This window comes from Podarcis tiliguerta (genome assembly GCF_965153285.1).
Source record: "Podarcis tiliguerta genome assembly, chromosome: 9".
Taxonomy (NCBI): domain Eukaryota; kingdom Metazoa; phylum Chordata; class Lepidosauria; order Squamata; family Lacertidae; genus Podarcis; species Podarcis tiliguerta.
In genome coordinates this window covers 10760601-10787156 of record NC_139542.1, presented here as the reverse complement: position 1 = coordinate 10787156, position 26556 = coordinate 10760601, and the positions used below count along the sequence as shown (strand labels likewise).

General features: G+C 47.8%; 1 protein-coding gene across 2 annotated transcripts; it reads right to left on the bottom strand.

Annotated features, from left to right (window-relative positions):
- MRPL1 (mitochondrial ribosomal protein L1) lies at positions 1-25543 on the bottom strand. Of its 2 annotated transcripts, none has more exons than XM_083398616.1 (9): positions 25430-25543; positions 22347-22452; positions 15740-15995; positions 14663-14746; positions 13473-13544; positions 8952-9063; positions 6744-6844; positions 3181-3262; positions 1-443 (listed from the first exon to the last, which is right to left on the bottom strand). In XM_083398616.1, exons 1-9 carry the CDS (start codon positions 25464-25466, stop codon positions 277-279), a joined length of 1017 nt encoding a protein of 338 aa, XP_083254742.1. In that variant the 5' UTR covers positions 25467-25543; the 3' UTR covers positions 1-276. The 2 variants fall into 2 exon arrangements, with proteins under 2 accessions (XP_083254742.1, XP_083254743.1); XM_083398617.1 differs by having other exon boundaries at positions 25301-25475.
- Between the last annotated feature and the right edge of the window lie 1013 nt (positions 25544-26556).

The following is a 26556-nucleotide window of genomic DNA, read 5'->3' as shown; positions in this document are numbered from 1 at the left end:
TTGAACAATGACTGCTCATTTATAGTCAAAGGCAATAGGGCAGTTCAACTGCTCATATGAACTGAGAGAGGTGCTGCTATGCAAGACATTTTCATAAAACAATTGGCTCCCCAAATATCGGGTTGGACTCTCAACAAAAACTTTTAAAATACATCTTATTGCCAATTCCTTATGCCCTGACGGGAGAACAGCTGGGAGGTCTTGTAGATTAGGACGCTGTCACAGAGTTGCTTCCGTAAAAGGGTTTTGTACAGAGACTTGTGTGCAACACTCAAGTTAGTTGGACTTCTGCCTTTCTTCTTCTTCGTCATCATCACTGTCCTCGTCTTTCACCTTCTCTTCCACTTTCTCCTTCACAGTTCTTTTGGGGAGAAAGCGCTCGACTTTTAAATCCAAGCTTTCGCTTGTTGAACTGCAAATGCTCAAGTGTGTCACAAACGGGCCTAGAAAAAAAGAAAAGGGGGAGGAAAAACTCAGCTTATCACTTTGGTGCTCTTGCTGACAAGCCAAACAGCATGCGCTGCGAGATCTAGAACACTGATCACACTGTCCTCAAGTTATTAAAAGTGTTGTAGAAAATAGTACAGGGTCAGGCCTAGCCAAAAGTAAAGCACTTTTAAGGCTCTTAAATTTCAGTGTGATAGATTTAGGTAAAGGTACCCCTGCCCGTACGGGCCAGTCTTGACAGACTCTAGGGTTGTGCGCTCATCTCACTCTATAGGCCAGGAGCCAGCACTGTCTGCAGACACTTCCGGGTCACGTGGCCAGCGTGACAAGCTGCATCTGGCGAGCCAGCGCAGCACACGGAACGCCGTTTACCTTCCCGCTAGTAAGCGGTCCCTATTTATCTACTTGCACCCGGGGGTGCTTTCGAACTGCTAGGTTGGCAGGCGCTGGGACCGAACGACGGGAGCGCACCCTGCTGCGGGGATTCGAACCGCCGACCATGCGATCAGCAAGTCCTAGGCGCTGAGGTTTTACCCACAGCGCCACCCGCGTCCCTGTGATAGATTTAGGAATGTACTAAACTTGCCTATGGAAAATGGACATCCTGTATCTGTTCTCAGCTTTGGCTGAGAAACTTAGCTTCGACCTAAATGCTGTAATGAAATGTGTAAAAATAAAAATTTGCTGCCGTCAACCAAATTGATATCTGATAGATTGAGCTCTTTCACCTCCACATCTGACCACAAGAGAAGACCCTGCTTTCATGCTGGGATTGTGAATGTGGCAATCTGCATTACTTCTGTAAACACATCTGTGACCAGCATGACTAAGCCGCTTCTGGTGAACCAGAGCAACGCACGGAAATGCCGTTTACCTTCCCGCCGGAGTGGTAGCTATTTATCTACTTGCACTTTGACGTGCTTTCGAACTGCTAGGCTGGCAGGAGCAGGGACCGAGCAATGGGAGCTCACCCCGTTGCGGGGATTCGAACCTGAGCACTCTTTACTGCCGTGTTAATGTTTATTATGCGACTTCTACTCAAGGAGGTGTAAGGCTTAACACAAGCAGAGAACAGAATGGCTGCCAGTCCCTGCCTGGGTTATCTTTATTCTTGGTGCCTATCCTGTATTAGCTGGAGAAGGGCAAAGGAACAGCAGGCAGAAATCTCCAGGACAATGGAGTATAGAGGCCCCGTATAAATGTCACACCCAACCATGGATTTTGTTACGTGCAAGAGCCTGGAGCTTGCACCCTCCTTCTCCTCTCTGTGCACGGCAGGAAGAAGAGGAGTTTGGATTTGATATCCCGCTTTATCACTCCCCTTCAGGAGTCTCAAAGCGGCTAACATTCTCCTTTCCCTTCCTCCCCCACAACAAACACTCTGTGAGGTGAGTGGGGACGTGAACTCGGTTCCCCAGATTACGAGACTACCACTCTTAACCACTACACCACACTGGCTCCCATGTGGAGGAGCCCAGGAGGAGCCATGACTGTTCGTATTTTAGAACAGTTCGTGTCTGAACTCGGCAAAAATAGTGGTTTGTTCAAACCACAGTTTCTTAACAGCCAAAATTAGTGGTTTGTTCAAACCACAGTTTCTTAACAGGCCAACATACCAAACCATGCTCCCTTGGTGCACGATGGTTTGAACAAACCACCCTTTGCCAAGTTCAGACGAACAAAAAAATAATAATTGTGGTTTCTTCTAAGACGCGAACAGAAGCTTTAAATCTCTTTTCTTTGAATGCAAGGGGAAGGTGGGAGACCAGGCTCTAGCGGATTCCTGGACAGATCAATGCCTCCTGGTTGGTTGCTACGCTGGTTGAAATTTTTAGAGATGCTACTGGGTCCCAGGACCACCCAGCTTTCTCACATGAGGCAAATGAGAAGGTATTTGCTAAGGCAGCCAAGTGGAGGTTGCCGCTCTAGTCATTACAGGCAGTGGAGAGGGTGCAAGGGCTGAATGACAACCGTCCAATTAGCATTTATATAGTGTTTCTCGTTTCATCCAGTACAGTGACTTTAAAGTCCCATATTGCAGGTGTGTGCGAGGGCACCCCCTCTAAATTCATAGCCAAGCTGAGGTTGGAACTGGGGATTCCAGCCTAAAGTGTATGTCCTTAACTGCGAAGACCATCTCTTTTTAAAAGGACTTCCCTAAGGCAAAACCAAACTGCTTAAATCATAGAAGAGTTGGAAGGGACTCTGAGGATCACTGCAGGAATATGCAGCTGTACCATACAGGGACTGAATATATATCAACACTTGCAAATTTAGGGACATACCCCACCTTAAACTTTTCAGATAATAATTCTTTAAAAAGAGAGAGAGAGAGAGAGAAATATCAAAATTTGCACTGGGACTTTTCAAAGCCATTCCATAGGAATCTGCAAAAAGATGGTGCCTGATGTTTCAAAAGCTGCCAGGATTAGGCTGGAGCCAGGAAAACGCCACACACCATTCCAAGAGGATGAGAAAATAGCTTCCAAAAGCTTCCCTCTGAAAGGAAAGAAGCAGGCTTACTACTGTTAATGATATCCTTTAAGTACATCCCTCTTGACGTAGCGCTGCCTGTTAAGTGTTCCTTATTGCCGGGCTTGTCTGCGTGGGTTTTTAAAAAATAATAAAGTCATTTCCCCTCCTCAGTGGTAGAAAGGTGCTCCCTTTATTCATCTGTGTAATATAATTAGCTTTTAGTGTCAATTAAGGGACTAAAAGAGAAGAGCAGCTTACCATAGCTCAAAGGTTTGTATTTACAAACGTCTTTAATAACCGCATCCAGATTGGCAACGATCTGATCATTAGGCATATCCAGCTGAAAAGAAGTTAATGCAAAATTAATGAAGCAGAAAACATTAAACGCTCCCGGATTAATAAAAACTGCAGCGGCTGGGGTAAATATTTAATCAGAGTTCTGGGCTTTTGTTTTTTAATAAAAAAAGGGGGGGGACATTTTCCTCTCTATTAAAGATGCAAAGTGCCATAAATGCCATTAGTGTCATTAGCTTAAATATATTCTGCTGTGGAAAAAAGAGATATATTTGTACTCCAACTCAACCACTGTAAATATACAGTGGTGCCTCGCAAGACGAAATTAATTCGTTCCGCGAGTTTTTCGTTATGCGAGTTTTTCCGTCTTGCGAAGCACCACTGCATTTAAACACTGACAACGGCAGGGAGGGGCGGGGAGAAGCAGGACAGCTGCCGCAGCCGGTACCTCAGACTCACCCGCGCGTTGTGGCCACCGTGCGACGCGGCTGCTGGAGGGCGGCGGGGCTCAGGAGTGCGACTCCAGGGAGAGAGAGGCGCTGGCAGCAACGGCTCTCTGAGGGGAGCGCACGAGGGGGGTGGGCAGCGGCGTAACCGTCAGCCGGAAGGTGGGAGGGAGCCGGAGGAGTGGGGAAGCGAGTGTGCGTGCAGTGACCGTCGCCATGACACAAGAGGCAGGGCCATTTCATCTATCGAAGCAAGCCCTTAGGAAAATCCGTCTTGCGAAGCACCTCAGAAAACGAAAAACTTTTTCGTCTAGCGAGTTTTTCGTCTTCCGAGGCATTCGTCTTGCGGGGTACCACTGTATAGGTGTATATACCCCCTGCTTAGGCAGCCTGCTATGGGATTGGCTGTCAATATGCAAGTCCTCAGATAAAGTCAAATCTGTAAGGTTTAATATGCAACAAGCAGCCTGGGAGCCTAGGGAAAACACCATCTCCTTGGGAGTAAAGGGGAGGACAGGAAGGCAAACTGGTCAGACAGAAGCTGTGGTCTGAAGTAAATCAATCTATCAGTCTTGGTTAAAATATGGATTGAGATAAAATTACATACTGCACAAAGAAGAAGAAGAAGAGTTTGGATTTGATATCCCGCTTTATCACTACCTGAAGGAGTCTCAAAGCAGCTAACATTCTCCTTTCCCTTCCTCCCCCACAACAAACACTCTGTGAGGTGAGTGGGGCTGAGAGACGTCAGAGAAGTGTGACTGGCCCAAGGGCACCCAGCAGCTGCATGTGGAGGAGCGGAGACGCGAACCCGGTTCACCAGATTACAAGTCCACCGCTCTTAACCACTACACCACACTGGCTCTCAAGATCAGCCACGGATTGTAAAATTCTCATCTGCGAGCAAAACTGTTTGTGAACATTCCATAGCATCTCATCAACAAAGGGCTGAGGGCTGACTTCGCGCACCAGAGGTGGCGAAACCACCAGCCCTCCAGGTTTTGATGAACTACATCTCCCATCAGCCCCAGCAAGCATGTAGCCAATGGCCTGGGATGACTAGGGTTGTAGTCCCCCACACCTATCCTACACAGATATTGGGGCAGTATTGTTCAGGAAGAGGGTGAGGCTGGCAGTCTGAATTGGCCCTGGGAGACTTTGCAGGGCAGACTGCAACATGGAAAACACAAAAACCCACAGCACACTTAGCAAACGCAAGCAATACCTCTCTCCCACACAAAGACACTTGAAAAGGCCACAGGTTGTAAGGCTGATTTAGTACAGAAGACTTCCCCAATGTAGAGCGGGGCTTCCCAAATTTGAGTATCCACAGCTGTTTTTTTTGGACTACAACTCCCATCATCCCTAGCTAGCAGGACCAGTGGTCAGGGATGATGGGAACTGTAGTCCAAAAAACAGCTGGAGACCCAAGTTTGGGAAACACTGATGTAGAGGAAGGGTGAGGTGAGACCAAGAGTGTAAGAAGAGCTCTGCTGGATTGGGAAAAGGCCTACCTAGTCCAGCATCCCATTCACACAGTGGCCAATTTGATGCCTATGGGAAACCCGAAAGCAGGACCCTTTTCCCACTGGTGATTCACAGCAACTGGTATTCAAAGCCTCTGACAGCGGAGTGCCTTTAGGGAGTAAATGGGAGGTTCTTCATCCTAGCCCAGCCACTAAATAAATGTTTCTTCAAAAAAATGTGCTTTCTGGTAGGCACATAGGAGAGTTCCCCTGTGCCCTAGGCCACTGAGAAGCAGCCAGTCACACTTCTCTGACGTCTCTCAGCCCCGCTCACCTCACAGAGTGTTTGTTGTGGGGGAGGAAGGGAAAGGAGAATGTGAGCCACTTTGAGACTCCTTAAAGGGAGTGAAAGGTGGGATATCAAATCCAAACTCTTCTTCTTCTTATTCTTCAAATAGGGAGAACAGCTCTCTTTCTTCCCTCGCTTCAGACTCGCATATGTGGCCACAATGACAGTCTCGTCTTGGAAACTCTGAAGACTTTCCCATATAGTTCCAACTACAGTGGAACCTTGTGTTACGGACGGGATCTGTTCTGGAGGCCCGTCCACAACATGGAACTGACACAGGCTGAAGCGCTGTGTCTGCGCATGCACGCAGCACGATTTAGCACTTCTGCGCACGCATGCGGTATGATTTAGCGCTTCTGTGCATGTGCGAGCCGCAAAACCTGGAAGTAACTGTTTCCGGTACTTCCGGGTTGCCGCAGGACGCAACACGAAAACATGTAACCTGGAGCGGACGCAACATGAGGTATGACTGTATATTTCTGGCATTTGCCAGATCCACAGGTAGCCAAGCAGATCTGAACACAAAATAGTTTTTAATATACAGAATGTATTTTAGAAACTCAAGCGGCTGACTCTGTCTTCCTGTGAGTGGAAGTGCCTCTTCTAAGCTGATGGGCCACAAAGCACCGGTACACTGTCAAACAAAGTATGTGTCTTGCTCCAGAATAGCTTTTTATTCATGTGTAGCTTTATTAAATTAAAAGGCATATGATTAAAGTCACTAAGATTTCTTTAACTACGTGACAATCCGATTTTTAGAACGCATGGTTTTCTGCCAGGTATTACAACTAGGCTGTTGCTGAATGTCACCTCGACACTGCATTTCAATGCCATTTTGTACAGTATGTTTTACAGAGGCAAATCCACCCAGATAACTGAGTCACCACCCCCCGCTGCCCAGGGGACTATCCCATAATCTGAAAAATACTGACCTATTCAGTATACAGTTTGCTACCCACCCTGGGCTTTTAGGATAGGGCAGGCTATTAATGTATATCATTAAGGGGCTGCTCCTTGCCAATGTGATGTAAACCTTGCTTTCTGGTGTATTCAGAAAGGAAACCTCTTACGTTAGCACAGGGTAATGATTTGCAGACTTTCCCCACTAACTGACTGTCCTGCGGGATGACCCATTTCGAAGTGTTCCTGAAATGCAGCGGAGCAAACGAAGAACGAAAGCTGTGTACCTGTGCGTACTTTCGGTAAATGATTAACAACGGCTCGAATTAGGCCACACAGGCTGCCAAAATCCCTTGTGAAACTTACCATTCCGATGGGAGTGTGGATGAGGTTACCGTTCTCTACTTCGTATTCGTGGCACACTTTAAAGAACTCAAGCATCTGGAGAATGTCGTAACTGAGAGAACCTGGTTCAAAGTGGGGAAAGAGGGGGAGGGAGGTGTCAAGAAAAATGCCGCAGGACATACAAGAGCTGTGTGTCAACAGGCGTTCTTTGGTGAGGCCGAGAAGCGCGTCACACGCCACAGTGGGGACCTGTGTGCAGAGTATCATTAGTAAAGGTACAGGGACCCCTGACCATTAGGTCCAGTCATGGCCAACTCTGGGGTTGCAGCGCTCATCTCACTTTATTGGCCAAGGGAGCCGGCGTACAGCTTCCGGGTCGTGTGGCCAGCATGACTAGGCCGCTTCTGGCGAACCAGAGCAGCGCATGGAAACGCCGTTTACCTTCCCGCCAGAGCGGTACCTATTTATCTACTTGCACTTGACGTGCTTTCGAACTGCTAGGTTGGCAGGAGCAGGGACCGAGCAACAGGAGCTCACCCCGTCGCAGAGATTCGAACCGCCGACCTTCTCATCGGCAAGCCCTAGGCTCAGTGGTTTAGACCACAGTGCCACCCGTGTCCCTTAGAGTATCATTCCCTGGAATCCTGTCTGCACGGCAAAGCCTTGCTATGGCCAACATTTGCAAGTTGAGCAGGTTCCCAATCTAGGTAACAGGGGGAGGAACTGGCATTCATGTTTATAATCTGCAAAATATTGAAATGCAGCCCAACAGCTGACCTCCACTTCTTCTCGACTGATCTCTAGATGACAAGGGCTCCACTGAGGAAGGGAGGTATCCTGCATCCTTGATCCCTTTTACAACCACTCCTTGGTCTGCAGGATTCTCTCAGCACCCTTACACTACATCACCATTAAGCTAATCACCATTAAGGCTTAGGGTTGCATTCAACTAAATCACAGAGAAGCTTCCACACAAGTGCAGTGGAAATTCCCCGTTCCCACAACGTCCCCTGTGTTAAGCCTTTTGCAGGAAGAGTCCCGTGACCCCTCAAAGGCTTAACAAGTGGAGGCCGAGACCTTTAGGCCTTCCAGATCTTGCTGAACTACAACTCCCATGGTCAGGGGTGGGGGGAGTTGCAGTTCTGGAGGGCCACAGATTCCCTGCCCCTGGCCTGACTCCTGTGCAACAACTGCATATCCAATTGTTGCCGCTGTTACAATTTGTATAATGCCCTTTATCAAAATATCCCAGGGCAGTGTACAACCTTAAAAACACATTGCAGAACATCAATGATAAAAACATAAGAAGAACATAATAAAAAGCATGCTGACAGACAGCCTAATAAATCGGCCTATCGATGTGGCTCGTGGAACATCATCGGGTGTGTCTGCAGCTGATTTCACACCTGCTTTATGGGGTTTGTTGAAAGTTGAAAATGCTTCCTACAGAAAAACCTCAGATATACCGTATTTTTCGCTCTATTGGACGCACCGGACCATAGGACGCACCGGACCATAGGAGGGGGAGAACAGGGAAAAAATATTTTTTTTCCTTGTTCTCCCCCTCTAAAACAAGGTGCGTTCAAGGTGCATTCACCCGAGCGTGTGGAGCAGGCGGTGGGGGGAAGCGCTGCTTCCCCCCACCCCCAGTCTCAAAGATCCCTGAAGCCTTTGGAGCGCAGTGCCCTGCTGCCCTGCAGAGGCTTTGCGCGCAGCCGTCCCCAAGCTAGAAGCCCTCCGTCTCGCTGTTCTGGCTTGGGAACAGCCTTGCTAGCCTCTGCAGGAGAGCGGGGTGCCTTCACCCCGCTGTCCTGGAGAGGCTTTGCGCGTAGCCGTCCCCAAGCCAGAACAGCGAGATGGAGCCCTCCATCTCGCTGTTCTGGCTTGGGAACAGCCTTGCTAGCCTCTGCAGGAGAGCGGGGTGAAGGCACCCCGCTGCCCTGGAGAGGCTTTGCGCGCAGCCGTCTCCAAGCTAGAACAGCAAGACAGAGCCCTCCGCAGCGCTCCGTCTCCCTGTTCTGCCTTTCGGCTTAGCGGCGCAGCCTGCATTCGCTCTATAGGATGCACACACATTTCCCCTTAATTTTTGGAGGGGAAAAAGTGCGTCCTATAGAGTGAAAAATACGGTAATTACTGGAAAGGAAGGTTACACTCATGCAAGTGTCTACAGTGTTGTAGCCTTACATTCTTAAGGAGACACAGCATGCTCACTAAAATTTTGACCCTCACCATTTCTGGCCTTTGGGAACCTTTGCTTCAGCATCCCCCTTAGAGGAGTAATCTTGGATGACATCGTCGGCACGCCAACATAAAAATCTGCCTTGATTTCACCATCCAAAATCTGGCAGGAAAGAAGAAAAGATTATTATGATTTGTGCTTATGTCCCTTTTAGAAATTAAGTCTAGCAAAAGTCAAAACTGTCATACCTCGGTTTACAGATGCTTCGGGTTGCGTTTTTTCGGGTTACGGATGCACCAAAACCTGGAAGTACTGGAACGGGTTACTTCTGGGTTTCGGCGATCATGCATGCGCAGAAGTGCTAAATCGCACTTTGCGCATGCACAGAAGCAGCAAATTACAACCCCCGTGTGTGCAGACACGGCGCTGCGGGTTGCGAACGTGCCTCCCGCACGGATCACGTTCGCAACCCAAGCATTCACTGTAATAAAAAAACGAACACCCAATTTGCCTCCTTACTTCCTTGCTAGGCCGAAGAAGAGCAAGCGGGGGAGAGAGAAGAGATGAACCTGTGGTCCTCTAGGGGACTTCAACTCCCACCAGCCCCGGCCAGCATGGGTAGTAGTCAGGGATGATGGGAGCTGTAGTCTGGCAACGTGGGATGGGCCACGAGCTTCTCATCCTTGCACAAAGGTAACAAGGACGAAAATGTGGTAGCTATGTTTGTCCTGTGGGATGCAGGTGGCGCTGTGGGTTAAACCACAGAGCCTAGGACTTGCTGATCAAAAGGTCGGCGGTTCGAATCCCCGCGATGGGTGGGCTCCCGTTGCTCAGTCTCTGCTCCTGCTAACCTAGCAGTTTGAAAGCACGTCAAAGTGCAAGTAGATAAATAGGTACCGCTCCAGCGGGAAGGTACCGTATTTTTCGCTCTATAGGACGCACTTTCCCCCCTCCAAAAATGAAGGGGAAATGTGTGTGCGTCCTATGGAGTGAATGCAGGCTCCTTGGCTTCGCAGCGACGCGCCTGACCTGGAAGCCGGAGGAGGAACAGAAGGGTCTCCTTCTGTTCCTTCTCCAGCTTTGCTGAAGGGGCGCTGCGCCTTCTCCCTCTCTGCGCAGCGCCTCTCCTGTGAAGGAGAGGCGCTGCGCAGAGAGAGAGAACTGCGAGTGTCTGTCATGCGAAGCCGGAGAAGAAACAGAAGGGACTCCTTCTGTTCCTCCTCCTGCTTCACAGCGACGCGCCTGTCATGCGAAGCCAGAGGAGGAAGAGAAGCGCTGAAGGGCGCCGCGCCTTCTCCCTCTCTGCGCAGCGCCTCTCCTGTGAAGGAGAGGCGCTGCGCAGAAAGAGAGAAGGCACAGCGCCTCTCCTGCAATGCGCCTGTCCTGGAAGCCCGAGGAGTAACAGAATGGTCTCCTTCTGTTCCTTCTCCAGCTTCGCTGAAGCAATGCTGTCCTGGCTTCTGCCTTAGCCCTGCGCAGCCTCTTCGGGCAGGGGGAGCCTTCATCCCGCTGCCCTGAAGAGGCTTGGCACGGTTATCCCAGAAGCCAGAACAGCCACACGGTATTCCAGAAGCCAGATCCCTCTTGCTGTTCTGGCTTCTGGGATTCAGAATAAATTTTTCTTGTTTTCCTCCTCCCAAAACTAGGTGCCCCCTATGGTCCGGTGCGCCCTATGGAGCGAAAAATACGGTAAAGGGTGTTTCCGTGCGCTGCTCTGGTTCGCCAGAAGCGGCTTAGTCATGCTGGCCACATGACCCGGAAGCTGTACGCCGGCTCCCTCGGCCAATAAAGCGAGATGAGCGCCGCAACCCCAGAGTTGGTCACGACTGGACCTAATGGTCAGGGGTCCCTTTACCCTTTACATTTGTCCTAATGCTGAAGCAAAGCTGGGAGCTGCATCCTCTTTAAAACAGGATAATCATAGCACCAGGCCATGCACAACAGCCCTTTGCCATGCTAGTTCTGTTTAGCTGCTGTTTCTCAGACGGACCTACGTTTCCTTCCTTGTTTTTTGCTGCTCCTATATCAATGTCCTTCATGAGACGGCCTCCCAGTGGGGATTCACTTACCCCTCCCATGAAAGCAATGATGCAAATACAGTGGTGCCTCGCAAGACGAAAAGAATCCGTTCCGTGAGTCTCTTCGTCTTGCGTTTTTTTTCGTCTTGCGAAGCAAGCCCATTAGCGGCTTAGCGGATTAGCGCTATTAGTGGCTTAGCAGGCTTAGCGGATCAGCTGATAAGCGGCTTAGCGGATCAGCTGTTAAGCGGCTTAGCGGATCAGCTGTTAAGCGGCTTAGCGGCTTGGGGAAAAGGGGGGGGGGAGGAAAAAAACCCCGCAGGAACTCGCAAGACATTTTCGTCTTGCGAAACAAGCCCATAGGAAATTCGTTTTGCGAAGCACCTCCAAAACGGAAAACCCTTTCGTCTAGCGGGTTTTCCGTCTTGCGGGGCACCACTGTATATCGCTTAAAGTTCAAAGCTTAGCATCAAGGCCAGAAGTCATAACATTCAGAAGCTGACGATAACTTTTTCAACGGCTACAAACGGCAGCAAGAACGTGTTTCTTACACATAAAGTAGTAAGGGTTTGGTCTACTTTATCAGATACGCAACAACCCCGTGTTGGAGACAAATATTTAATGATTTGTCAAGATGGCAATCTAACATATAAGCTTCAGTAATACTCAGACAATGCTAGTGCAAAAAGAAGGGCATTTATTTTCATTTGAAAGCAGGAGGGCTGCTTTTCCTTTGCTTCTGCATAAATGACCACAATGTTCATGATCATTCTGCAGCTGAGGCAAATATTTACTTTGTGCACTCTCAGTTCTAGGACAAACAAAAAAAAAGTGAAGTGGAATGGCCTCTATTTTCTGTCTCATAATGTGTAGCTTGTAGGGAATATTACAGTACATTCCCACTACATTCCCAGGGACAGCATTTGCTGAAATCGAAAGACAGCAAGTTTCTCCATGTGCAAATTGCAGCACAATTGGCTAAATAATTTTCAAGACATAACAATATCACAGCATGTCAAGGTCCTACTCTGGCATGAGCCAAAGGGGCGAAAGCAATCTGTATATACAAATATTTGAAATTCTATTTTTTTGGTTCGCAGGAGGCATCCTCATTCTGGAAAAACACCCAACCAAGAAATCAAAATGCTGAATCATTCGTTCTAATCTAAACTCTGAAACAGAGAGATGCAACTATTCAGCTGAGAACACATTTTAATAATAATAATTTTATTATTTATACTCCGCCCATCGGCCTGGGGTTTCCCCAGCCACTCTGGGTGGCTTCTAGAACATATAAAAACATGGTAAACAAACGTCAAGCATTAACAACTTCCTAATACAGGGCTTCTAAAAGATGTCTTCTAAAAGTTGTATAGTTATTTATCTGCTTGACATGTGCTGGGAGGGCATTCCACAGGGTGGGTGCCATTGCTGAGCATGTCCTCTGCCTAGTTTCCTTTAACTTCACTCCTCAGAATGTGGGAACCACCAAAAGGCCCTTGGAGGTGGACCTCGGTGTCTGGGCAAATCTTGGGTAACCCGTCCTGACAGACATGCATCAATTTGAGCCAATAATTAGAAAATTACAAATATATCTTCATTTCAGTTGGCAGAATCCCTTAAAAGAAACATATGCACATACACACAAAACCCAGAAGAGGTACATTTTAAGGGAATTTATAACAGACTTTAAAATTCTGTTCTGCAACAACTTCAGGAGACCCTTGATGCCAATATATCTCTGCACTTATAAGGAATCTGAAAATATACTTTAGATTCTAACCTTCTGAAGTTGTGGGATCCTGTTTGCCTTCCTAGTACCTCCAGAATTACAGCAGCCTTGAGTGGCACCACAAACAATGATAAGGGTAGCTATACGGGGGGGAAATGTGATCTCAAAAAAAGGAGCAGGATAATACATGTATCTCAGTAGGTTCTGGCAGTGGACTCTTTTGAATGGCAGCAACCTGGCTGCTTGTAGTAATAATAGTAATAATAATAATAATAATAATAATAGTAATAATTTTATTTATACAGTGGTACCCCGCAAGACGAATGCATCGCAAGACGGAAAACCCGCTAGACGAAAGGGTTTTCCGTTTTTCGATGCGCTTCGCAGGACGAATTTCTCTATGGGCTTGCTTCGCAAGGCGAAAATGTCTTGCGAGTCTTGAGATTTTTTTTCGCTCCCCACCCCCTTTTTCTAAGCCGCTAAGCCGCTAATAGCCTTTTAGCAGCTAATCCGCCAATCCCTTAAGCCTTTAATAGCCGCTAATAGCCGCTAAACCGCTAATAGCGCTAATCCGCTAAGCCGCTAATAGGGTTGCTTCGCAAGACGAAAAAACCGCTAGACGAAGAGACTCGCAGAACGAATTAATTTCGTCTTGGAGGCACCACTGTACTCCACCTATCTGAATGGGTTTCTCCTGCAAGACAAGATACAAATGATCAAAAGTGAGAAAGATTAAAAGAACTGATTTCAGATTACGTAGATGCTTTCTACTTTTCTTTAGGTCTTCTCACAGTACTTAATTAACGTCATCTGTTAATTACCGGCTTGATTAATTCAGTCCCTCCTGCAAATGTAGCTCCATTTTCTCTTGCTAGAGCAGCTTGCTCTGCATCCTGTAAGGAAACAAAAGTTCAGAATGAAGACAATAAGATGCACTAGATATTTTCCCATACAGCTGGCATTTCTTCAAGGCTTTCTTAGGCAGGTGAAGGTGCTGCTAGGTAGGAAATGCAGACCCTCTCCCCTCTGGCTAAGTTATAGGTGTGTTTTGACTGGGTGACCCCAATGACTGCACCAGAAGTTGGATGGGCACAATGGGCATGGCCATGATCTCTTGAGGTATCAGCTAACCAGTTAGAAATCTTGAGCATGCATTAATGCTTTAAAAAGTGCTTTGGATGGCCAAAGGTCAAGTTAATTGAGCATATTTTGCAGGAATCACAGTACCCAACAGAACCAGGATGACCTGCTGGCTATTTGACAGGTCCACTAGCAGACTGCGGTTTTCCTTCTTCCCAGTCCTACTTAATAGGGCTGTTGTAAGGGGTTATGGATGTGAAGTACTTTGAACATTCTCTGATGTCACTGTGGGCATGCAGACGGCCAGGAGGCCAGCTGGCTAGCCCCGGCTGGGCCGTCTCCTTCCAGCCGTCTTGCTGCGAAGACCATCACCTCTGCTCCGACGTAAATCAGCAACCCAGGCTTCTGAGCCTGGACACACTATCAGCAGATCGAACCGCACACACAGAATAGGCGTGAGGCTTCTGGAAGCATACTACAACTACAGATTTATTAATCATAAATCAAGACAAAGAAACATGTCGCCGCTCTCTCGCTCGTCGTCTCAGAGAGAACCGCAAAACCAAAAGCTATACACAACAGAAGTTCCCAGCAAACTGTGCTGGAATGTAAACAGACATGTGACACACAACAGTTCCACATGTCTGCTCCTTAAGGTGGAATGGAAATGTCAGCAATCACTTCACCCATTCCAAGATCAAGCTCTGGCTCAAGTGTTCTCTTGAACATCATAATCTAGAACACACTGTACCAAACACACACCACGGAGAATAAAATATACATTTAGAAAACCTTCTGGATATATCCAAAACGGTGAGATATCTGCTAGATTCTGCAAAAGTGGCATCGAGGCCACTGCCTCAAAACACTTGCCTGACTAACCTATACATACAAGCTCAAGGGGGCATTGCAGCAACATGCTATAACTCACCGCTGTGAATACTACGACCTTATGGATGTCATCTGTGAAATGGTGAGGCAGACGAACCGTACCAACGAATGGTTCCAGAGGTTTCTGAAAAGTGCCAAAGCAAACAAGCAAAATTGAAAAGCCTCACATTATTGAATTCAGCAAAATAAATTTACTTAATTGACAAAGGAAGTTGTGTTAAGATAAATTATACAACAAAAAATTGAGAAAGAGGGAAAGGATTTGCTGAATTAGCTAAGTTGAACTAGAATACAAAAAAAGGGAGGTGTGAGGAAGACGAGGAAACAAGTAAATGAAAGATAACGATATGGAAATTGGATGTGTTTTTAAATGTTTTTGTTTTTTCTTGTTGTCTTGATGTTTGTTTTTTCTTTCTATTTTTGATGTACTGTTTGTTAATTTTTCTATTGTTTTTTTCTCTCTCATATTTTTTCTTTTTTCTTCTGCAACTACAAAACCACTAATAAATATTATTATTAAAAAAAGGAAGTTGGTCCAAAATTTAGATATGCGCTCTGTATTTCTTTTCACGTGCACAGAAACCACATTAAGATTTTTAAAAACTATTTAAAATATACATAAAATGCACGATAGTCAAGGTCCAAATAACTGTTCAACTAGCTTCTATGAGCTGAAGGAAGCCCCTGAAAATATCCCTATAATCCTCTTCAAAGATCATCACCACAAGCCAAACATTCTGTGGTGTGTTTCAGAAAATATCCTGGATGCCTAGAGGCTTCCACCTCGCCTTTGCTTCTCCTTCCAACAGCATTTTTGCATCGATAATTGCGCTGACACAAATTTAGACAAAGGTCTCCCCAGTGGAATGAAGGCCCAGGGCAGAGAGGGGCAGAACTCGCAATTCAGTGCAAGTTTTTAAATTCCAAGTGAAGATATTTCAGCTAAACGTTTTGGGAGCCCTTCTTCGGGCATCATGTCTGAATGAACAACTTCGAAAAATTGCACTGAGTGTTTTAAAAAACAAACTAACTTTCAAAGTCCCAGAAATAATGCCAGTTATAAAGGAAAGCGGCCACTAATACAGTACTTGCAAACTATGAAGCTTTGCCAGCGTACCTTCTTCTCCATTCCCATGTCCAGGGTCATATCGATGAATACGTGCTGCTTAGGGGAAGTGAAGTCCAGTTGCTGAAATTTCTTCAGCATCTCTAAAGCCACTTCTGCCTCATAAACCGGCCTTTGATAGCACCACGTCAAATAAACATCGTCCTTTGGCTCACTTGGCAAGGGAAATGTGTAAGGGTCCTTTTTTTTCTTGGGCTCTGATTCTGCGGTCTTCTTTTTGGGGTCCCTTCTGGGTTTTTTCTCTTTTCTTTAAGGAAATGGAAGTGATAAATAAAAGAGCCCAGCTCAATACACTTACTATAAAAACACATGTTTCTGATGGCTGGAAGCTGGAACTAAAACAGGAGAGCTGCCTCAATCCGTGGCAAAACATTTCAAGGTGCCCATGGAGGCTGCTTTGTTTTAGAAAACTGCCTGCCAGGTTTTGAACTCACTGCTTTTCCTTCCCCTTGGATACTTTATTTTTAAACTTTCCCCCAGATAATCGGTTCTCTTTCTTCAATCACACCCAGAAATAAAACCAATTGTCTAGCACTAATCTTCAACTAGCAGATTGGGACCCGCAAATGTGTCCCTCTCCCACTGCTCTGCAATGTAATAAGGACCCTAACTACAATACAAACAAAACAACAATTAAAAGAACAGATATGAAAACAAATTTTAAAAATGACCGTATTTTTTGCTCTATAAGACGCACCAGACCACAAGACGCACTGTCAGGGAACTGCCATCGGCAGGACAGGAGGTGCCAAGGCTCTCCGAGGTAGAGAGAGACTTGACACCTGAAGAGGGAACCAGTAGGGGGCGAACAGGAACGTCAAGAGAAGGAGAGTCGGAGGAATGGCTCAGAGATGCTTCCAGTGAAAACAGTGGGGAAGTCTCAGGACCTCCTATAGGAACACCCGTTCCTCGGCGGAAACTGTCACGCAGAGAGTCCAGAAGACGTGTTTCCGTTAAGGAGCTTTTATGTTGGAAACGTTTCCGAAAGCAGCCACTTTCGGATTCTGCTAGCGACTGACGCAGCCATGCTGGAGGGGCTCCGTCACAGGCAGAGGTTTGAGAAGCTGTTCAAACTCTGAGGGATTGCAATTTACACACAAGCAGCTCTTCATCCCATCACAGCAATCCGAAAGTCACCGAAAGCTAGCTTGTGCCAGGGAGAGGCATCATGAGCGAACCAGCAGGAACCGGAGGGGCAGCTGGAGGAGGTCCAAGCCTGGAGGAAAGGTATAGGACGTTGGAAATCCAGCTTGCCTTGCAGACGGCGAGGCTGGAAGAAAGGAGGGCTCAGGATGCAGAGAGGGGGAGGGAGAAAGCCACCCCACTCAACAGAAAGATGCCAGGATTGGTGCAGAAATTTGGGGGGGACCCCAGGAACTACCATGCCTTTAGGACAGAGATGCAATATGCTCTCAATCTGCAATTCGATGACTTCCCTGATGAGGAATCGCGAGTGGCTTTTGTAATTAGCCACCTCGAATCAGGGGCGAAGGACTGGGTTAGACCCTTGATGGCAGCAAATAATGAGATCCTAAAGGACGCAATGAAGTTTTTTCATGCCATGGACCTGATGTTTTCCAGTGACATTGAGCAGGGAGGGGTGCGAAGGCAGTTAATGGCTTGCAAACAGGGAAACCGGACTGTCCGTGAGTACTGGACTGAGTTCACTATGTTGATTCATCGATTGGGGTGGGACTTGGCTTCTGAGCCCATTCAAATGCTTTTCGAAGAGGGTCTGTCTTCGTCCTTGAAAGATGAACTTTCCCGGAACCCCAGAGCAGAGTCTATGGACCAGCTGACTAAAGCCGCGCTAGCCATTGGAGCGCGCCAGGAAGCGAGGGCTTTGGAGAAGCGGGAGGGGAAAGGAGAACGTTGGAGGGAGCTCCGCATTCCAGACATTCCAGAGCAGCCTTTCCCGCCGGCAGAGCCGATGGAAGTGGGAACAGCGCGTGCGCGCACAGTTTCAAACATCGGTGAAGGGCGGAAGAAAGAGGGAAAGGGCGGGAAAAAATGCTATCTCTGCCAACAGCCAGGACACTTTGCCAGAGTCTGTCCACGGAGAAAGGAATGGCAAGGCATGGCAGGAGCTGTTGGGGGAGAGGAGGAGGAAAGCACAGAGCAAGTAAAAGCCAACGCCTGGCTGCCGTCGGGGCACAGCAGCCAGGCTCAAAAGCAGTGAGAGTGCCCGCACCAGAACCTCCCAGGCCTGCTCTAGTGATAGAGGTGTTGCTAGAGCTGCCAAATGGACACCCCCTACAGATCAAGGCCCTGCTGGATTCAGGCAGCTCCTGTAATTTCATGAGTAAGGAGTTCGCAGCTGAGCACCAGATACAAACCCTCCCCTTAAGTAAACCCCTGCAGGTAACCACGATTGACGGCAGAGAGCTGTTGGGAGGAGAAGTGAACCAACAGACAGTTCCCATGATAATGAGGGTGGCAAGACACACCGAGAGGATAGCGTTTAATGTGGCCACCTTGGGAGGAGCTCCCATTATTTTGGGGATGAGCTGGCTGGCACTTCACGATCCTCTAGTGGGATGGCACCAGAGGGTGGTCTCCTTTGGGTCGGCGCATTGCCTGGAACACTGCAAGCAGGGGAAGGATCCAGGGGGAGCCAAGATCACCTTAGCTGGGATGGAGGTAATGAAGCAAGGGGAGGTGCCTCCGCAATATGCAGATCTGAGCAACGTATTCAGCGAAAGAGAAGCGGACAAACTGCCGCCGCATAGACCCTTTGACTGTCAAATCAACCTACTCCCGGGGGCTCAACTCCCAGTGGGCAAGCTGTACGCCATGTCAGACAGGGAGATGCAGGAGCTGAGGGAGTTCATTGACAAAAACCTGAAGAGGGGTTTCATCAGAGAGTCCCGAGCGGTGGGGGGCAGCCCAGTGTTTTTTGTGGACAAAAAAAACACAGATAAGCCGAGACTTGTAGTGGATTTCAGGGCCCTAAACGCCGTGTCGGAACCCCTGGCCTTTCCTATGCCCCGAATTGATGACATTCTGACCAGGGTGAGGAAGGGGAAGATTTTTACAAAACTGGACCTGCGGGGGGCGTATAATCTGATACGAATAAGGAAGGGGGATGAATGGAAGACCACCATGTTCACCCCTTTGGGAGCATTTGAATACCTCGTAATGCCCTTCGGTCTCCAAGCCGGCTCCGCATGTTTTCAAGCTTTCATCAACCACGTCCTGGGGCCGTTGCTCTACAAGAATTGTGTGGCCTTTTTGGATGACGTGTTGGTGTATTCGGAAAATGAAGAGCAGCATGTGAGGGACGTGAGAGAAGTGTTGGGCCGGCTGCAAGCCAATCAGCTGTGGGTGAAACTGGAGAAGTGCCAGTTTCATGCCAAGGAGGTGGAATTCCTGGGGTACCGCCTGTCAGACCAAGGATTGGCCATGGATCCAGGCAAGGTCCAGGCGGTGCTGGAATGGAAGACACCGAAAACCAAGAAGGATGTGCAAAGATTCCTGGGATTTGGGAACTTTTATCGGAAGTTCATCAAGAATTTTGCACACTTGACGGCGCCCATCACCGACTGCCTCAGTAGCAAGAAGAAATTTGTTTGGACGGCGGAGGCGGAGAGAGCTTTTGAAGAACTGAAAAGGGCTTTCGCTTCGGAAGAACAACTTCTGCATGTGGACCTACAGAAGCCCATGAGGGTGGAGACAGACGCGTCAGACAGAGCGGTGGGGGCTGTGCTTCTTCAGCCGGGAAGAAATACGTCGGAGTGGAGACCGTGTGCCTTTTTCTCGAGGAAGCTGAATAAGTCCGAGCGGAACTACACGGTGTATGACAGGGAACTACTTGCCATTCACGAAGCGTTCCGGAGGTGGAGACATTTATTGATTGGGGCACAACACAAGGTGCAAGTGTGCACCGACCACAAGAATTTGGAGTATTGGAGAACAGCTCGAGTACTCAACCAACGGCAAGTGAGATGGGCACAGGAATTTTCCAAATTCCACTTTGAGATTTGTTATGTACCAGGCCCAGAGAACGTCAGGGCGGACGCTCTCTCACGCAAACCAGAGTACTTGGAAGGGGAGGGGGCAAGCGAAGAAAGACATGTCATTCCTGAGGACCGCTGGGTGTGTGGGGCGGCACTGGTGGGGAGACGAGAGCTGGTAGAAGAAACGGAAACTGACGAATATGCCCAAAATAAGCTCAGAGGCCTCAGGGGAGAGGGTGAGAGCCCGGAGGGTTTTGAAGAAAGAAATGGGGCATTGTATTACAAAGGGGCACTGTATATACCAGAAGGTGAATTGAGAGGGAGGGTACTCAAGCAGTTGCATGATAGTCCCACGGCGGGACATTTTGGACAACACAAGACCATGTGGATGGTCACCAGGGAGTTTTGGTGGCCCAAGGTGAGGGAAGATGTAAAGGAGTATGTAAGAGGGTGTGACCAATGCCAGAGGGCCAAGGGGGAAAGAAGGGCGCCGGCAGGGTTATTGGAACCACTACCCACGCCAGAACGGCCTTGGGAGGCGGTATCAATAGATTTTATGACGGATCTGCCCAAATCCAAAGGGAAGACGGCCATCATGGTAGTAGTGGACCTGTTAACTAAGATGTGCCACTTTGTAGCATGTTCACATGCAGTCACAGCGGAAGAAACAGCGAAGTTGTTTGTAGAACACGTCTTCCGGCTGCATGGCGCCCCCTTGAGGGTTGTCTCGGACCGCGGGAAACAATTTACTTCCAGGTTCTGGAGGAAGCTCATGAGCTTGCTGCACGTGGAAGTCAATTTTTCGACGGCCCGGCATCCTGAAACCAACGGGCAGGCGGAAAGAGCAAATGGCATCCTCCAACAATATCTGAGGTGCTATGTCAATGACAGAGGGAATGATTGGGTCGAAAAGCTGGCGCTGGCAGAATTTGCCTACAACAATGCGGAGCATGTGTCCACAGGGATGAGCCCCTTTTTGGCCAATTACGGGTGTCACCCCAGGGCATTCCCGGGGGAGGGGGGGGAGAGATGGAGCGTCCAAGCGGCCGAACATTTTGTAGAAGAGATGGAAGCGATCCATCGTCAGCTTCAGCTCAACTTAGAAAGGGCCAAGGCTCAATATAAGAAGCAGGCAGACAAGAACAGGAGGGAAGGTGAAACCATAAGGGTGGGGGATCAGGTGTGGTTGTCCACCCAAGGGGTGCCGTTCAAAGGGGGTTGTAAGAAATTAAGACCCAAGAGATTGGGACCCTTTGAGGTCATTCAGCAGGTCAACCCAGTGGCTTTCAAACTCCGGTTACCCAACCACATGAAATTGCATCCAGTGTTCCACAGGTCATTACTGTCACCGTACAAGGGGGGAGGTGAAGAGGAGCACACCAGGGGACCGGTCTTGGAAGAGAGGGAAAGCAGTAACCATGTAGCGGAAATCCTCGATTCCAGGTGGAAGGGCAATCAGGTGGAGTATTTAGTGGCGTGGGAAGGGGAACCGGAGTCAGAAAACACCTGGGTGACTGCAGAGGAGGTCAATGACGAGGTTTTAACAGAAACGTTCCACCAAAGATTCCCGCGGAAACCACAGCCGGTAACAAGGTTTAGAAGGGAGTATTTCGGCACCACAGACGAGGAAGAGGAACTGGAAGGATTCGCGGAGTCGGAGTTGGAAGAAGGAACGGACTCAGATGACGAGGAGTACCGAGAGACTAGGAACCACAACGAGTGGAGAAAGGTGTTCGAAACTTCAGACGATGAGGAAGGTTCTTTCCGGGGTTTTACCTCCTCACAACCCGTAGGGGAGGAGACGGGAGGGGGTGAAGGGGGCCCTGGAGGGGAGGTGGATGTCAGGGAACTGCCATCGGCAGGACAGGAGGTGCCAAGGCTCTCCGAGGTAGAGAGAGACTTGACACCTGAAGAGGGAACCAGTAGGGGGCGAACAGGAACGTCAAGAGAAGGAGAGTCGGAGGAATGGCTCAGAGATGCTTCCAGTGAAAACAGTGGGGAAGTCTCAGGACCTCCTATAGGAACACCCGTTCCTCGGCGGAAACTGTCACGCAGAGAGTCCAGAAGACGTGTTTCCGTTAAGGAGCTTTTATGTTGGAAACGTTTCCGAAAGCAGCCACTTTCGGATTCTGCTAGCGACTGACGCAGCCATGCTGGAGGGGCTCCGTCACAGGCAGAGGTTTGAGAAGCTGTTCAAACTCTGAGGGATTGCAATTTACACACAAGCAGCTCTTCATCCCATCACACGCACCTAGTTTTTGGAGGAGGAAAACAAGAAAAAAATATTCTGAATCTCAGAAGCCAGAACAGCAAGAGGGATCGCTGCGCAGTGAAAGCAGCAATCCCTCTTGCTGTTCTGGCTTCTGTGGTAGCTGCGCAGCCTGCATTCGCTCCATAAGACGCACACCCATTTCCCCTTACTTTTTAGAAAGGAAAAAGCGAGTCTTATAGAGCAAAAAATACAGTGAATGAAAAGTATGGGGAGATCTTGGGGACCGGGTCCTGCCCCAGAAACAGGTTGCCTTTCTGAACTCAGCTACCAGTGACATGCTTGCCTGAACCTATTCAATGTTGCTATTTATACTTTGATTTCAAGTGTCTTTTATTAGTAAGTTTAAAAGAAATAAAAGTTATTTACTTACTTTGCAGCATAGTGTCTATTGGAAATCAGCAAACTGGCAAAACTGGGAAGCACTGCAGAATGCTGACCAATTCTGGGGAAAATACGGCTAGGGCACTGAGCTGAAACTGTTTAAAGATGAGGGCAGGGGAGAGAGAAACCATGCTAGTGAGAGCCAGGAATCAGCAAAGCTGCAAACGAAGTTATGTGACAGAACTTGCATTAATAGGCCTTTGCATTTAGTGATTCCAAGGATATATGATTTCTTACCCTCCTTGCACCGTAAGATCCCACTGCAGGTTATAACAATATAATTACACAATTATAACAACAAATAAAACAGTTCCAAACAAAAGTACAGTATAGATTAAATGTGACACCAAAAGGCCTATGTAAGGTTCAAGACCGACCACACTTGAGCTGCCTACGTACTTCTCTCCACCACTAGTTTGGGAAGGAGTGCTCACACATCAGTCAGAATTTATATTTATACTGCATCTATCCGGTCATTTCTTACTATATGCTGCATTTTGATGAGCTTTGAAGTAAACTAAGAAAAAGAACAACCTAACTGCATTTTGGGACGCGGGTGGCGCTGTGGGTTAAACCACAGAGCCTAGGACTTGCCGATCAGAAGGTCGGCGGTTCGAATCCCCGCGACGGGGTGAGCTCCCGTTGCTTGGTCCCAGCTTCTGCCAACCTTGCAGTTCGAAAGCACGTCAAAGTGCAAGTAGATAAATAGGTACCGCTCCAGTGGGAAGTTAAATGGCGTTTCCGTGCACTGCTCTGGTTCGCCAGAAGCGGCTTAGTCATGCTGGCCACATGACCCAGAAGTTGTACACCGGCTCCCTCGGCCAATAAAGCAAGACGAGCGCCGCAACCCCAGAGTCGGCCACAACTGGACCTAACGGTCAGGGGTCCCTTTACCTTTAACTGCATTTTAAGCTGATATTATGTACACAGCCTTACTTGAAAGTAAAATTTGTTGAAATCAATGGTTTATGCTTCCAACTAGAGAGATTTCTGGTACAGTTCTCACTTATTTCTCTGGTCTTCACCGCTCCTGACTGCAGATGGGTGCTCACATATCTGAACGTTCATCCATTAAAACATGCCTCCACACAGAAAACGAAATGTCATGTTTGAGGCTAAGTTAGAACACATTCTTCCCTGGTCTTCTTTCTGAAAGGAACTTTTTGTGTAGAGGAGCATTCAGTCTGCTGCCAGAAATGATAAAGCCAAAAGGTTTATTATTTCATTGAGAGTTATGTTAAAATCTAGAGAATAACTGTTTTTACTCCAGTCATCAAAATCCATTTGGCTGCTTAGATAGAATGAGTTGGTCCATCAGTAAGCAAAAATGTGCTATGATATGGGATGTTTACCAGGTTAAAGAAGTAACTCTAGCGCTAGGGAGCTCAACCCAACTACCTGAGGGGTGGTTACATTGAGTACACCTATTAGGAATATGGCATGTAAAGTGTGGTATTTAACTCATGCACCATTCTAACTCATGTTCGTATTTTAATGAAACTTATTGATGCTAAAGTTATCAGCCCGAGTTTCGGTGTGAGACCCTTCCAAGTTCAATGCAAGTTATGGGCCACCACATATAAAAATCATGATTGATTCACCAACTTTAGTCCTTTTAGGTAAGTGACTAAACACAGTGTGCAGCAATTAACACTACCACTCATATGGTATAATGCTGCCATAGGGTTCTCAAGAACAAACTACAGTACCTTAATAGTAAAGGTAAAGGGACCCTGACCATTAGGTCCAGTCATGACCGACTCTGGGGTTGCAGCGCTCATCTCGCTTTATTGGCCGAGGGAGCTGGCGTACAGCTTCCGGGTCATGTGGCCAGCATGACTAAGCCGCTTCTGGAGAACCAGAGCAGCGCACGGAAATGCCATTTACCTTCCCGCCGGAGAGGTACCTATTTATCTACTTGCACTTTGACATGCTTTCAAACTGCTAGGTTAGCAGAAGCAGGGACCGAGCAACGGGAGCTCACCCCGTCGCTGGGATTCGAAACACCGACCTTCAGATCAGCAAGTCCTAGGCTCTGTGGTTTAACCCGCGTCCCACCTTAATAGTACATTCCATTAATTTAGGGAAGAGAAACCAAAACCTGGCTCTGGAAGAAGAAGAAAAATCCCAGCAAAACAAAGAGCATCTCATTACGTATTTTTATGTTGTGAACCACCTTGTGATCTCCAGTTGAGCGGCAGTATGCAAATTTAATAAATGAAATGAAATGAAAATTCCATTACTATACTGATCCTCACACATGTCTTTCCCTACAAGCCTTTCATAAACTATTGCATGCTTTAAAGCAGTGTGGCAAACCTCTCTTTTGTTTTCTCTTATTGTAAACCGCATGGAGGTTGGTTGGTTGGTTTGAGCAGTGTCTAAATCTCATCAAGTAAAATAAATAAATAAATAAATGCATTCCAATTTTTTAAAACGATTTTCAATCTTGTACATTTCAATAATTTTATGATCATTTTAAACATTTCAAAACCCTCTTTCTGGGGTTCCTTAAATTTATTTTTGAAAATATTTTCTGCGTATCCAAATTAACTCAATTTGCTCATTTGTTCATCCGCTTTAAACATACTGTATACTCTTATAAAACTGCAGGTTGTTTCAATAATCCTACCAATGCTCTTATCTGTTTACAGCTTATTTGTAAATAAATCCAATCCTAGCCCTTATTGCTGGAAATAATTGCTTCTCTGCCGCCTTTTCTGGCAGCCCTGGCAGTGCTATATACGTCTACTTAGAAGTAAGTCCCATTTGAGTTCTATGGGGTTTTGCTTACAAGTGGAGGAGCAGAAGACCCTGCTAACTACGGCGCCTTCCGTCTTAAAATCTCGCAAAAGGGAGACCAAGCACACACAAAACCCCCCAAACAAACCCCAAAACAAAGCACGTTTTCCAGGACCGGGGAAGCGGGGACGCCTCTCTCACCTAAAACCCGCATGCACCGACCTCAATGGGAGCCGGCTCTCGGGAAAAGAGACCCTCAGCCCTAAAATATTTCGAGGAGGGCCTGGGGGGGGGACACAGAAAGCAGCCGCCCCACTTCTCAGCTCTCACCTGTCCTCCAGCAGCATCTCAACACGGGCGCCGCCATCTTGCCGGCGGGAGGGAGGAAGCCGAAGTGTGCAACGGCAAACCGTCCCCGGTTGCCTCGCGAAGCCGGGCAAGGAAGGTTCCGCCCCTGAGGCGAAGGGATTAAAGTTCCTCTTCTTATTCAAAACGTTCATATCCCCACCTTTCTCCCCAAGTGGAGATTCAAGGTGGCTTATAAACATGTAAAGACACCCATTACAAAAGACAGAGAGATATAAAGGAGCTTAAGATAAAGGTAAAGGGACCCCTGACCGTTAGGTCCAGTCGCAGACGACTCTGGGGTTGCGGCGCTCATCTCGCTTTATTGGCCGAGGGAGCCAGCATACAGCTTCCGGGTCATGTGCCCTGCATGACTAAGCCGCTTCTGGGAAACCAGAGCAGTGCACAGAAATGCCGTTTACCTTCCCGCCGGAGTGGTGCCTATTTATCTACTTGCACTTTGACGTGCTTTCGAACTGCTAGGTTGGCAGGAGCAGGGACCGAGCAACGGGAGCTCACCCCGTCACGGGGATTCGAACCGCCGACCTTATGATCAGCAAGCCCTAGGCTCTGTGGTTTAACCCACAGCGCCACCCAGCTTAGTTCAAAGCAATAACCAAAATGCGCCAGGGCACAGAGCAATAATAATGCACCGAAAAATGCACCAAACAGTTGATGGTGAGGCCCTGTGTTCATTTATCTGCATCACTTGGAAAGAATAGGTGGACTAATTCCAGTGTACTGGAAGAAGCAAAGATCACCAGTGTTGAAGCAATGATTCTTCAACATCAACTTCGTTGGACTGGTCATGTTGTGCGGATGCCTAATTATCGTCTTCCAATGTAACTACTCTATTCCAAACTTAAAAATGGAAAGCGTAATGCTGGTGGTCAATAACAGAGGTTTAAAGACTCTCTCAAGGCAAATCTAAAAAAAATGTAGTATAAACACCGACAACTGGGATACACTGGCCTGCAAGCCAGTGTCATGGACTTTGAAGATGCTCAAACTCAGGACGAAAGGGAGCAACGTGCTAAGAGGAAGGCACACTTGGCATATCCACACCGCGATCAACTCCTGTCCGGAAACCAATGTCCCCACCATGGAAGGAC

Excerpts from the sequence above, each read along its gene's own strand:
- MRPL1 (XM_083398616.1), bottom strand. The coding sequence starts at position 25,466 with ATGGCGGCGCCCGTGTTGAGATGCTGCTGGAGGACAG. Across the intron at positions 13,545-14,662 it reads AGGTCGTAGTATTCACAGCG|GATGCAGAGCAAGCTGCTCT; the intron begins GTGAGTTATAGC and ends GTTTCCTTACAG. Across the intron at positions 444-3,180 it reads ATACAAACCTTTGAGCTATG|GCCCGTTTGTGACACACTTG; the intron begins GTAAGCTGCTCT and ends CTTTTTTTCTAG.